Source organism: Budorcas taxicolor, chromosome 15 (genome assembly GCF_023091745.1).
Source record: "Budorcas taxicolor isolate Tak-1 chromosome 15, Takin1.1, whole genome shotgun sequence".
Lineage (NCBI taxonomy): Eukaryota > Metazoa > Chordata > Mammalia > Artiodactyla > Bovidae > Budorcas > Budorcas taxicolor.
The window spans coordinates 78164740-78177396 of record NC_068924.1 but is presented as its reverse complement, the minus strand read 5'-3'; the positions used below and the strand labels follow the sequence as shown (position 1 = coordinate 78177396).

The window sequence follows — 12657 nt, the reverse complement described above, 5'->3', positions numbered from 1 at the left end:
ACCCATAGGTACAGGATAATCCACCTAGTTATGAAACCTATTAGAATATCAGAGCTAGGTGAAAACTTAAATATCATCTTATCTCCCTCATTTAATTTACCACATGAGAGGTTCAAGGCACAGAGGCCAAAGCCCAGTAGACATTATTGCCAGTGCTTTATTTTTCTGGAGAAGGAAATTGCCAGTGCTTTATTTTTCTGGAGAAGGAAATGGAGAAGGAAATGGCAACCCACTCCAGTATTCTTGCCTGGAGAATCCCGTAGACAGAGGAGCCTGGAGGGCTGCTGCTGTCCATGGGGTCGCACAGAGTCGGACACGACTGAAGCGACTTAGCATAGCATAGCATACACTGACTCCTTCTTAGAGTCTTAATTATTGCTATTTCTATTTTTCTTTTTCCTTAACATTTGAATGTTATTTCAGATGTGAAATTGGTATTTTTGCTATATTTTTAAAAAGAATTCTTATATATTTTGAAATATTTATGGATGAAATGATATAATATCTAGGAACTGATTGAAAATAATCAAGGATGGGGAATGGAAAGGGCTACAGAAAACAAGACTGGTTATGAGTTAAGCATTAAAGAAGCTGAGTGACAGTTACATGGAGGTTCATTATGAAAGCCTTTTGCTTTTGCCTGTGGAAAGTTTTCCACAATGAAAAGTTAAAAAAAAAGTATGGGAATCCTTTGGTAAAAGTTCTCGGGGTTTCATACCAGTTCCCAGAATTCTTCCCAGGAGACATCACCCTGTATGTCTTTCAATGAGTCTACAGAAAACTCTACAGACTCCCTTGAAAAGGAAGCCATGTCTGCTTTGCTGGATTCATGTCCAAGAGGCTTGGGAAAAATCAAAACAACCAACCTCTGGAGGTAAAACTGAAAAAGAACAATGCCGGGGTCCAGCCCTGGTGGATCCAGGGTAATTCAAAGGTGGGGACAGAACTGGCGTCCTAGGAAAAAACTTATTTAATTACAGATATATAGAGAGATTAGAAACGGATAGTGTAGTAGGAAAATTAGTGGAGAAAAGGAGGCTGAATAACTTGGTTTACGTGGAACACCAATCACCACTTATGTAGGCCGCGGGCGTCTTTCCATTCTCCCAAAGGAGAGGAGGCACTGAGGCCTCCCCGGTCCGATCTTAGAAGCCCAGGCAGAATTAGTAGGCTTGGTGAGTACCCACGTACCAGATGGGAATTCAGCCGGAAGGGAAGAAAACGACACGGAGGAATCAGTCTTTCCTGAAACTGATCCGATTTCTTTATTTTCAGGTTTGCTTATATACCTTTTGTTACACATAGGGATGAATACAGAGTCATGCAGGGGTCAGCAGTCCTGACCTTTATCAAAATCAGGTGCTTTACATAAAAAACGATCTTAGGGGTTTTACATCATCTTGTGGCCATGAGGCCTGCTGACATTTTATGACCCTTTCTTTCTGATAATCAAAAAACTTATTTTTTTCCAAGGGTGTTTTTTCTTAAACTAGGCACCACCCTCCAAATAAAGTTGCATTCCTATAGGGTGAGGGTGTAGTGAGTTACAATCAAGAAAGGAATTTATTTAACCCAATGTTAACATGATTAATCTTAAAGGTTAAAACTTCTTTCTCCTATATGCTAGTTATATTCATTATAAGGGCAGGGAATATGGAGATTTAGCAGCAAACATCAGCCCAACAAATGAAAACCCTTCACCGATGTTCCCCTTAAGATCTATCTTAAGCTAGTGATAAAGTTACATTTTTACATAGCAAGGACACAGTGATTTATAACAAAGTACAGTGATCTATTACAAAAGAGAAAATTCATTAGCTCAAAAAGTCTAGTATTGCTAACATTAAAAACTACTATATTTCCTTTTCTATATTCCAAATACATTGATTAATATATTCCCAGGTGCCTAAGGATATGGAGGCCTGGCAATCATTGACTCAACAATGAGAAAAGCCCTATGCTAATTAAGATTTTCAAAATACTCCAAGCTCTCTGTGCTGTTTGTGGTTGAGAGGTAGTAAACAATCATGTGCATAGTGGCAGGAGTATGGATAATCCTGTCACACAAACTAGTTTGACCTGAGACACCCTTGTCCCACCCAGGGCAGGGAATTAGCAGCAATGGCACAAAAAATGAAAAACCCTTCACCAATATAATTCCTAACCAACCCACTATACTAATAATTTCTAACTTCCCAAAAGAATTTGCCTTTAGTAAGTCTAAAACATCTCGTGCCTCTCACGGTTGGGAGGCTGTAAACAATCACATGTGGTCGGACGAACCTATACAGGCGGGCTAGATAACCTTCAGAGGAGTTCCTAAGTTGAAACACTCTTGTCATGCCCAATAATTTTTATTGACTTGGAGCTGCACGTTTACTCCTTCTCTGAGAGAACTGGTGGGGAACAGCCCCCCCATAAAGTCAGAGGTGTAGGCGAGAGCATGAAACAGTAAAGTAGATAGACTCTGGTTTGGGGGTAGATGCTCTGGAACAGGGGGTTTCCTGAGGCTTGATCACGCCTTTGCATATGCCAAGCTTCCTTCCTCATGACCTTTGCCACGAGCGGAGTTCCTCACGCTGGCTCCTGGCAGAACCAGAGGATGATGGAGGAATCCCCAAAATGATGTTGGTCCTCACTTGCTGCCGGACTATCTTCTTAGTGCCAGCGCCTAAGCAGTGCGTGGCTAGTCAGTACCTGTGGGCCGGTGGGGAGGCCCTTCTCCAGCAGGCATTCTGGTTCTAGTACTACCTCTGTTGCCTACTATCTGTGTGACCTTGAGCAAGTTACTGAACGTCTCTGTGCCTCTGTTTTCTCAATTATAAAATGGGAATACGAATATCATTTCTTTGGTGAGGATTATGTGTTTATGCCTGGCATAAAGTAAATGCTAAACAAATGTCAGCTGACATTAACATTATTGCCTGAGCTTACCAATAATCGGAGTGGGAGCAAGAGCAACCATGAAAATGCAGCCCACCGCCCTGTCCTGAGCACCTCAGCACAGTAACCAACACAGAGGCTCCACTGCTGCTGCCACGGCCGTGACATAAGCTGGAGTCCCCAGGTTGGAGGGGAGGGCTGTGCTGCAGGGTGGGGAGCAGACGGTTTCCCCCACTGCGGGCCCACCAGGACCTCCCCCACAACCCCCCGGGGGCCAGGCCTCACTGGGTGTGTGGTCACCAGCAGCCCACCATAGGCAGTGGGCTTCCTCGTATGGGAGGTGGTCCTCCCAAAGACCCAGCACCAACCTCGGCTGGACAGGTTTCTGAGGGCTGAAGAGGGTGATGGAGGAGCAGCAGGGATGCCCTGGAAGAGACTCCTTCCCTTCCAGCTCAGCCACAGGCAGCAGAAGGTTCTCAGCCAGGTGGCTGGGGTCTGGGGGAGGCCCTTCTCCAGCAGGAGCCCGTCCGGGTCCATGGACAGAGGGTGAAACTGACAGAGGACAGTCACCTGGCAAGGTCTGCTTACAGACTTGCCCTTGGCTTTCTCAGCCTGTTCTTCCGCCAGCTTTTCCTTCTCTTTATCGCGGCGCACCTCAGGCGGGGGCTTCTCCAGCAGCTTCTCCAGGACCAGTGAGAGGGAGCCAGGTCGGCCTCTGGCCCTGGCTGCGCACCTGTGGCCTCAGGCGGCTTCTCTTTGTGCCGCCTCCTGGGGACGGAACCCCGGACCCTCCACTGTTGGCAGGTACTGCGCAGGCGCGGCCTCCCGACCCTCCCTTCGGTGTATCCAGCGACGCTCTGGAGTGTTAATTTTATCTTTCTATAAGGCTGTTGGAGAAGGCAATGGCAACCTACTCCAGTACTCTTGCCTGGAATATCCCATGGATGGAGGAGCCTGGTAGGCTGCAGTCCATGGGGTCGAGAAGTCAGACACGACTGAGTGATTTCACTTTCACTTTTCACTTTCATGCATTGAAGAAGGAAATGGCAACTCACTCCAGTGTTCTTGCCTGGAGAATCTCAGGGACCGGGGAGCCTGGTGGGCTGCCGTCTATGGGGTCGCACAGAGTCGGACACGACTGAAGCGACTTAGCAGTAGCAGCAGCAGCTGTATATTGCCACCCTGCTTATTTAACTTTTATGCAGAGTACATCATGAGAAATGCTGGGCTGGAGGAAGCAAAAGCTGGAATCAAGGTTGCCGGGAGAAACATCAGTAACCTCAGATATGCAGATGACTCCATCCTTATGGCAGAAAGCGAAGAAAAACTAAAGAGTCTCTTCATGAAAGTGAAAGAGGACAGTGAAAAATTTGGCTTGAAGCTCAACATTCAGAAAACTAAGAACGTGGCATCCAGTCCCATCACTTAATGGCAAATAGATGGGGAAACAGTGGCTGACTTTATTTCTCTGGGCTCCAAAATCGCTGCAGATGGTGACTGCAGCCATCAACTTAAAAGACGCTGACTCCTTGGAAGGAAAGTTATGACCAACCTAGACAGCATATTAAAAAGAAGAGACATTACCTTGCCAACAAAGGTCCGTCTAGTCAAGGCTATGGTTTTACCAGTGGTCACGTACGGATGTGCGAGTTGGACTATAAAGAAAGCTGAGTGCCGAAGAATTGATGCTGTTGAACTGTGGTGTTGGAGAAGACTCTTGAGATTCCCTTGGACTGCAAGGAGAGCCAACCAGTCCATCCTAAAGGAGATCAGTCCTGGGTGTTCATTGGAAGGACTGATGTTGAAGCTGAAACTCCAATACTTTGGCCATGTGATGCAAAGAGCTGACTCATTTGAAAAGACCCTGATACTGGGAAAGACTGAGGGCAGGAGGAGAAGGAGATGACAGAGGGTGAGATGGTTGGATGGCATCACCGACTCAATGGACACGGGTTTGGGTGGACTCTGGGAGTTGGTGATGGACAGGGAGGCCTGGCATGCTGCAGTCCATGGGGTTGCAAAGAGTCAGACATGACATAGTGACTGAACAGTTCAGTTCAGTTCAGTTCAGTTCATTTGCTCAGTCATGTCTGACTCTTTGTGACTGCATGAACTGTAGCTTGCCAGGTTCCTCTGTCCATGGAATTCTCTAGGGAAGAATACTGGAGTGGGTTGCCATTTCCTTCTCAAGGGACTCTTCCTGGCTCAGGGATTGAATCTGGGTCTCTTGCATTGGCAGGCAGATTCTTTGCTATCGCCACCAGGGAAGCCCAACGTATATGGTTAGCAATATATATGTATAAACATATATTGCTAATTATTTACAGTAGGTTAATTAAGACATCCTTCGCCTTATATAACTGCCATGTTGTTGCTGCTATTCTAGTGAGAACGTTTAAAATCTATTTTTACGGCAACTGTCAAGCACAGGGCACAGAAGTGGTAACTGCAGTCACTATGCTGTACATTAGATCCTCAGAACCCATTCCTCTTACAACTGGAACTTTGTGCCTTGTGACCAACATTTCCTCCACCCTCTGGCCCCTGGCAACCACCGTTCTACTCAAAGATATTCTCAAGTAAATTTTGATTCTAGACCTGACTTTCCCCTTTCCCAAAGTGTTAACTAAGATGGATTATCTCAGTCTCAAAACTTTCAAGGAGCATTGACGATATCCGAGGCATTGTTTTAAATATCCATGCTCCAAGTCTTCCCAACTTACCCCGTCAGCAAATCGTGCTACTAATTTTAACTCCTGATTTTTCTGGAAGAGGATTCTTCTAGAACCTGCAAAGAATCAGAGATAAAATTCTGGGTGAGTTTTTCTGACATATAGGTTTGGATTTTCCTTCCAGACACTAAAGCAAGTGTCTGCTTAGAAAAAAATGTGACAGGAGTAATTTTTTTTTTTTTTTTAGAAAATCTTATTTAATGTTAGAATATCCCTTTCTACACTTGTGGCAAGGTGATATTTTGCTTCTGCTGCAAATGGGGGGAGGGTATTTTTGAGGGCTGTGGGATTAAGAGCCATTCTTATGAGAATCTCAGTTACTGGGGACTGAGTTAAGTGTACAGAATTGAACTTCCCAGCTGAGGCCATTAAAAAATATTTTTTTTTCAAGTTTCTGTCCTTTAGGGACTTTGCATTTGTTTACCATAAGTTTGGGAACCATCTGTTCCAACCAGGAGCTAATCTTGGATTTTGAAAATCTGTCTTTGCATCCTGGATTTTTCACTTTAAGTCGTTTGAACCGTGGAGGTAATGACACCAGACACGGCTGCCTCCATAGAGTTGGAAGAGCGAGTGAGGAATCTACATGCATATGCCTTTTGAACCCTAGGGGTGTTGCTATGAAAAGGGTTATCAGAATTGTTCTCTTTGGAAGACTTCTCCAAATCTGGTGCCCCTCTTTCTTTTCCCCCTGATGCAGTTTTCCTCGATACCATATACCTAAAGGACTCTCGGGGCTTTATACAGCCAGGTTCCTGACTTGAGGTCTGTCCTTATCATTATCAGAGACATTCACAAGCCTCAATTGATTAACATGATTAACTTCCTGCCATACTTTATTAGTGCTGACAAAGTTTTGGCTTTCTATACACTGATGCTGAATAGAAGTACGAGACAGAGTTTTGGAGAAAAGAGAAAGACTTTGTCAGGCAAAGAAGGAACACAGCAGGGTAGGGACTCAGGAACTGTGCCCTCCTCCCTGGGAAATAGGGAGAGGTTTTATAGTTAGGATTTGGGGCTTGGGGTAGCTGAAAAGGATCAGAGTGGTGAAGGTCTTACATTCTTCTTTTCTTCTGCTACATTTATGGTCAAAGCTGGAGTCAGGCAGCTGAGTAACTGAGTCTGGTGTCTCTGAGGTTGTCAGCTCATGAATTCCTTTTTGAACCACGAGGGAGTGTAGGGGAGAAGAATGCCAGGTGCTGAGCAAAATTCATATGGAGTCAGAATAATCGGATTTGTGAAAGACAAGTAGCTACAAGTGTTTGTCAGTAGTAACAACTAAAGAATAACCAAGGTTGTTTAATTTTTGAAAACCTGTTTGACTGGTTTGTGCTTAAGGCCATTTATTCATTTCTACTTTTGCTGTAACATTAACTGCTGCTGCTAAGTTGTTTCAGTCGTGTCCGACTCTGTGTGACCCCATAGACGGCAGCCCACCAGGCCCTGGGATTCTCCAGCCAAGAACACTGGAGCGGGTTGCCATTTTCTTCTCCAATGCATGAAAGTGAAAAGTGCAAGTGAAGTCGCTCAGTCGTGTCCGACTCTGGCTATCCCTGGCTAAAAAACAAAATGCTGTTATAAATTTATATTTTATTGCCTCCTTTTACATTTGGTGATTTCCCAGTATTAAATTACTGTCTTCTTTCATTTTTTTTTTCCCTAGGAGGGTGAGCAAGGTAATAGGCTGTGTGGCACAGTAGTTTTTGAAGCATGAACTCTGAGTCATTCTGCCTGTGTCTAAAGCTTGGTGGTATCTCCCATTAACCTAGTGAATATGGGCATTACTGAACCTCTTGGAGACTTCAGAGTTTAGGTTTCGTGGGTTGAAGGATGCTGTTGTTATTTAGTTGCTCAGTCGTTTTTGACTTTGTGACCCCATGGACTATAGCCCGCCAGGTTCCTCTGTACATGGGATTTCCCAGGTAAGGATACTGGAGTGGGTTGCAATTTCCTTCTCCAGGGACTGGATCTCAACCTAGGGACTGAATCTGCCCCTGCTGTTTGGCAGGTGGATTCTTTACCACTGAGCCACCTGGGAAGACCATTTATTTCCTTAGTTCATATCTTTGCTACCTAGGCTCAGGATCATAAAAGTAACTTCCTAACTGTCCTCCCATTTGCTACTCTCACCTTCCACAAATCCCATCTTTCTTAAAGACACTTCTGGTGATCCATCTTCTCTCATTGAATTCCGTCCATGACTCCTCATTCTTTCAGGATAAAATTAAAACTCCTTGGCTCAGCACACAAGATCCTTTATAATTTTTCCACTAGGAACTGAGGATCTGACAGTGAATAAGAGATAAGTTCTTGATGGTCAATAAGTGTACATTCTGGTAGAGGAGATAGATGAAATGCTATCAAAGACATTAATAGAAATTTTGAGGGTACATTAAATGGTACTCAGGCTCATAGGTACAAGATAACCCATCTCACTATGAAAACTTCTACAACATCAGAGGTAGGTGAAAACTTATCTTTCTAATGCTTTTAGTTTACCACATGAGAAGTTCAAGGCACAGTGGCCAAAGTCCGGCAGGCATTGTTGCCAGGGTTTCTTATTCTGAAAGACCATACTGACTCTCTAGAATCAGCCTTAATTATTGCTGTCTCTTATTTTTTTTTCTGCTTTTTAACATTTGAATGTTGATGTCAATTTCAAATATGTGAAATGATATTTTTGTTATGTTTTAAATAATAATCCATATATTTTATATTCATATTGAAATATTTCTGGATGAAATTATATAATACCTAAGAACTGATTGAAAATAATCAGATGTGGGGAATGGAAGGTGTAACAGAAAACAAGATTGGTTATCAGTTAAGAATTATGAAAGCTGAGTAATAGTTATATGGAGGTTCATTGTAGAAGACATTTTGCATTTGTAAAATTTTCTAGAATAAGATTAAAAAAAAGCAGAGCCGGACAGTCCTTTGGTACAGGTTCCCAAAGGATTCCTGCATTCCGCACCAGCTCCCGGGGTCCTTCAAAAAAGCATCAGCCTGTATGTCTCTAACTAACCTGTAGAAAGCTTTGCAGACCCCTCTGAAAAGTGGGCCATGCTTCTGGTAGTGCTTCTGGTTTGTGTCTAAGAGGTATGAAAACAAATAAATGAACACGCCAATAAAGGAACACCTCATCCATTCTAAGGTAAAACAGAGAAAGGACTAGAGTGTGGTGGAGGAAATCTAAATATGATACCTGTCCTGGCTGGGCTACAGAAAGTTTTTCTTCATGCCAGTGGCAAATGTCACCTACAAATTAGCACTTGCCATCTACTCTGCAAGTATCTAATTATGAGCCACTGGAGTTGCTGACCTTCAGCAAACCTGGAAGGAGTTCAGCATTGATATCAGGAATGAGGTACTCTGTGCTCTGCGAAAAACCGACAAAACAGGACTCCAATATTTTCAGAAGAGTATTTTATGACCCCAATTCTTACATTTCCTCTTACTTAGCTATCTGCTTCTGGTAACTGGCGGCAAACTTCTGCAAAAAGTATGTTCTTGATTTCATGTCTTCTCCCTTCATCAAAATCACATATATGCTGACCTTCCCCTACCCCCACCTCCTTGGAGCAGTTTCCCAGAGCTATATGAAATGCTATCTTCTGGGCTATAGTCCTCATTGTGCCCTAATACTTAACTCACAACTCTCGTCTTGTGGAATTTTTTAGTAGACACCAAGTAGTACTTGGCTATGGGGACAGACATCCTGGTTTTAGTACTGCCTCCATTGCCTACCAGCTGTGTAACCTTGGACAAGCTACTTAACTTCTCTGCGCCTCTGTTTCCTCGCCTATAAAACAGGGACAAGAGTATTGAATTCTGTGAGGATTATGTGTCTATGCCTGGCACAGAATTAATGTCAACTGGCATTATTATTATTGTTGTTGCCTGAGCTTCCCAGTAATTAGAGTCAAAGTACACTTGGAGGTAAAGAGGCCCCGAGGAAATCACAGTTCACTGTACTGTCCTGACCACCTGCAGCACAGTAACCAACATAAAGTCTCTGCTGCTTCCCTGACATACGTTGGAGGGGAATGCTGTGCTGAGGGGTTTGGGCCAGGTTTCTCTCCACTGCAGGCCCACTAGGACCTCCCCTGGGAGATGGGGCTCCCTGGGTGTGTGGTCACTAGCAGCCCACCTTGAGCAATGGACTTTCTCATAAGGGAGGTGGTTGTGCCCAAAAACCAGGTGCCAGCCTCGAATGAATGGGTTTCTTGGTTCTGCTGACCCATTAGTTGGTGCCATAGTGGGTCCTGCCCACAAGCAACCAAGGGCCAAGAAATGACAGTGAGAGGATTCAGACAACAGTGGAATCATGGTAATGAGGTATCAAGTGAGGGAAGAGGCTGATCCTGGCCTTCTCCACAAGGCCTCACAGCTCACCTGGCCTTGAGCCAGCAGGTGAGTTGAGGTGTCCAGAGAACAGACTATGGGCTCTGTCCTGTAGTGTTACCAAAAACACAAGTTCATGTGCTCAAGGCACAGTGAGGCCAGACAATACTAAACCATTGGAATTTGGAACAAAGAAAGGTTGATTACAGGACCATGCAAAGAGATGGGTGGCTCATGCCCTAAGAACTCCAAAACTACTGAAAGCTTTCAGCAAAGACCTTTAAGAGCAAGAGGTGAAGGAGAGGTGCGGTTAGTTGTTGCAAACCTTTTGATGTCAGATCCTTTGTTCTTGAAGTCAGGTCATGGTCAGATAATGATATTTCAGTAAATCTGTACCAAACGAATGCTGTTCTCTGTCCTGACAAGAAAGGACAAGGTCCCAAGGCACAGCTCTCACCCTCCAAGGTACCCTTCCTTGGCTAAGAGGAGGCAGATCTCAGCTGGCAACTCCCTCAGATCCGGGTCCTCAGACTCTCCCAGCTGTCATTGCTGAAAGAGCCAGGTACCCAACACAACTGGCCTTCAGGCTGCTCAGGCCACCCAAAGGGAGGCCAGATCCTACAGACTGCACCGCAGGGTGGCTGACACTGCTGTCAGGCCCCAGAGATAAGGATGGTGGATGTCCACCATCTCCTCAAGTCCTGGGCCAAGGCTAGTGGGTGGCCTTGGTGAGAGTGCTGAGGCCCTGCAGAACACACCCCAAGCCTATTCTTTGGGCACCCTGGCTCAGCTGCTGGCCCAAGGCTGGATGAGCTGGAGGGACTCGGGGAAAAGGCCAGGATCCACCTCTTACCCCACTCTCCGCCTCATGGCCACCGCTCCACTCTTGTCCTAATCCCCTCACTGTCATTTCTGAATGGTTGGTTGTCAGTGGCACGGCCCACTGCTGCACTATCGTGAGACTAATCAGGACTCACTGCCTGGAACAGGGTACAGAGGAACGATGCTAGCAATGGCCTCTGTCCTAAGGGCTGAGCTCACTCCCCTGTTACAGGTTCCCCTTTTTCTCTGATGCTCTTCAGTCTTGAGGAGAATATGTGGGTATGTTTATACTTGACAGGGTGACTGGGTTTCAACCTCCAATTCCATTTCATCCTTCCCCAGGTCTTTAAGGGAATCAGGTGAGGACTGCTCTAGCTGCTTCCTGCTGAAATAGGGTGTAGTCCTACCTTTATATGGGGAATGGATACCAAGTTGTAAATACTCCCGAGTTCCAAGTCCTTGGTTCGAGTCATATAAGAAAGAGCTTGAATAAAGAATTCAGGAGAATAAGCCTGAAAACCAGTCTGGACCTGGCATTCTTGGAGAGACTTGTTGCCAGATAGCCAGCCTGGTGGAAGTATAATTTACCAAACTAATGTGGGTCATAAGTAACTTGAGAGGAAGGGCTCCCCCATGTCTGTAGAACACAGATCAAAATTAGAAATATTGCAGATAGAATCCATAAACATTATAATGGTATACAACAGTTTACTCAGTAACCAATCCTTTTGTCATCCTTATCAAAGTGATAAAGTGCCAGTGCTGGGGTAAGAACAACACATGTCACAAAGGCCCTGTGTATTCGGTGATGGATGGCTGTCCTCCTTACTCTAAAGGAGCCACAGCTCATCCCTTGAACTTCATTACCAACAAATTTTTCTCAATAGAGCTGTGTTATTTCAGGGGCCAAAGTAAGCAATACTGAGCTTTAGATTTTCATCATGCTTTATGAAAACCAGGCCTTTCCAAAGCCAGCACTCCATAGCTCTCTGAATTAAGCAGCCAGCAGTCACTCTTTCACTGCTTCTAAACGAATACTAGCACATCAGTTCAGTTCAGTCACTCAGTCGTGTCCGACTCTTCGCGACCCCATGAACCACAGCACGCCAGGCCTCCCTGTCCATCACCAACTCCCAGAGTTCACCCAGATCCATGTCCATTGAGTTGGTGATGCCATCCAACCATCTCACCCTCTGTCATCTCCTTCTCCTCCTGCCCTCAATCTTTCCCAGTATCAGGGTCTTTTCAAATGAGTCAGCTCTTTGCATCACATGGCCAAAGTATTGGAGTTTCAGCTTCAACATCAGTCCCTCCAATGAACACCCAGGATTGATCTCCTTTAGGATGGACTGGTTGGCTCTCCTTGCAGTCCAGGGGACTCTCAGGAGTCTTCTCCAACACCACGGTTCAAAAGCATCAATTCTTCACACTCAGTTTGCTTTATAGTCCAACTCTCACACCTATACATGACCACAGGAAAAAACCATAGCCTTGACTAGACGGACCTGTGTTGGCAAAGTAATGTCTCTTCTTTTTAATATGCTGTCTAGGTTGGTCATAACTTTCCTTTCAAGGAGTAAGCGTCTTTTAAGTTCATGGCTGCAGTCACCATCTGCAGTGATTTTGGAGATCAGAAAAATAAACTCAGCCACTGTTTCCACTGTTTCCCCATATATTTGCCATGAAGTGACCAGACCGGATGCCATGATCTTCGTTTTCTGAATGTTGAGCTTTAAGCCAACTTTCTCACTCTCCTCTTTCACTTTCATGAAGAGACTCTTTAGTTCTTCTTCACTTTCTGCCATAAGGGTGGTGTCATCTGCATATCTGAGGTTATTGCTATTTCTCCCGGCAATCTTGATTCCAGCTTGTTCTT

The 12657-nt window shown here is 44.9% G+C and overlaps 1 protein-coding gene across 1 annotated transcript in view; it reads right to left on the bottom strand.

Annotated features, from left to right (window-relative positions):
• The window catches only part of LOC128059985 (olfactory receptor 5AK2-like), a 31970-nt gene extending 22098 nt beyond the window's left edge, over positions 1 to 9872 (bottom strand). Inside the window, exons 1-6 of the mRNA XM_052652207.1 lie at positions 9766 to 9872; positions 9270 to 9417; positions 8938 to 8994; positions 8641 to 8707; positions 5607 to 5671; positions 3252 to 3561 (exon numbers count right to left, since the gene is read on the bottom strand). Coding sequence (XP_052508167.1) covers positions 3252 to 3561; positions 5607 to 5671; positions 8641 to 8707; positions 8938 to 8994; positions 9270 to 9417; positions 9766 to 9872 — 754 coding nt within the window. The remainder of the gene's footprint in view (positions 1 to 3251; positions 3562 to 5606; positions 5672 to 8640; positions 8708 to 8937; positions 8995 to 9269; positions 9418 to 9765) is intronic.
• Positions 9873 to 12657: the final 2785 nt, after the last annotated feature.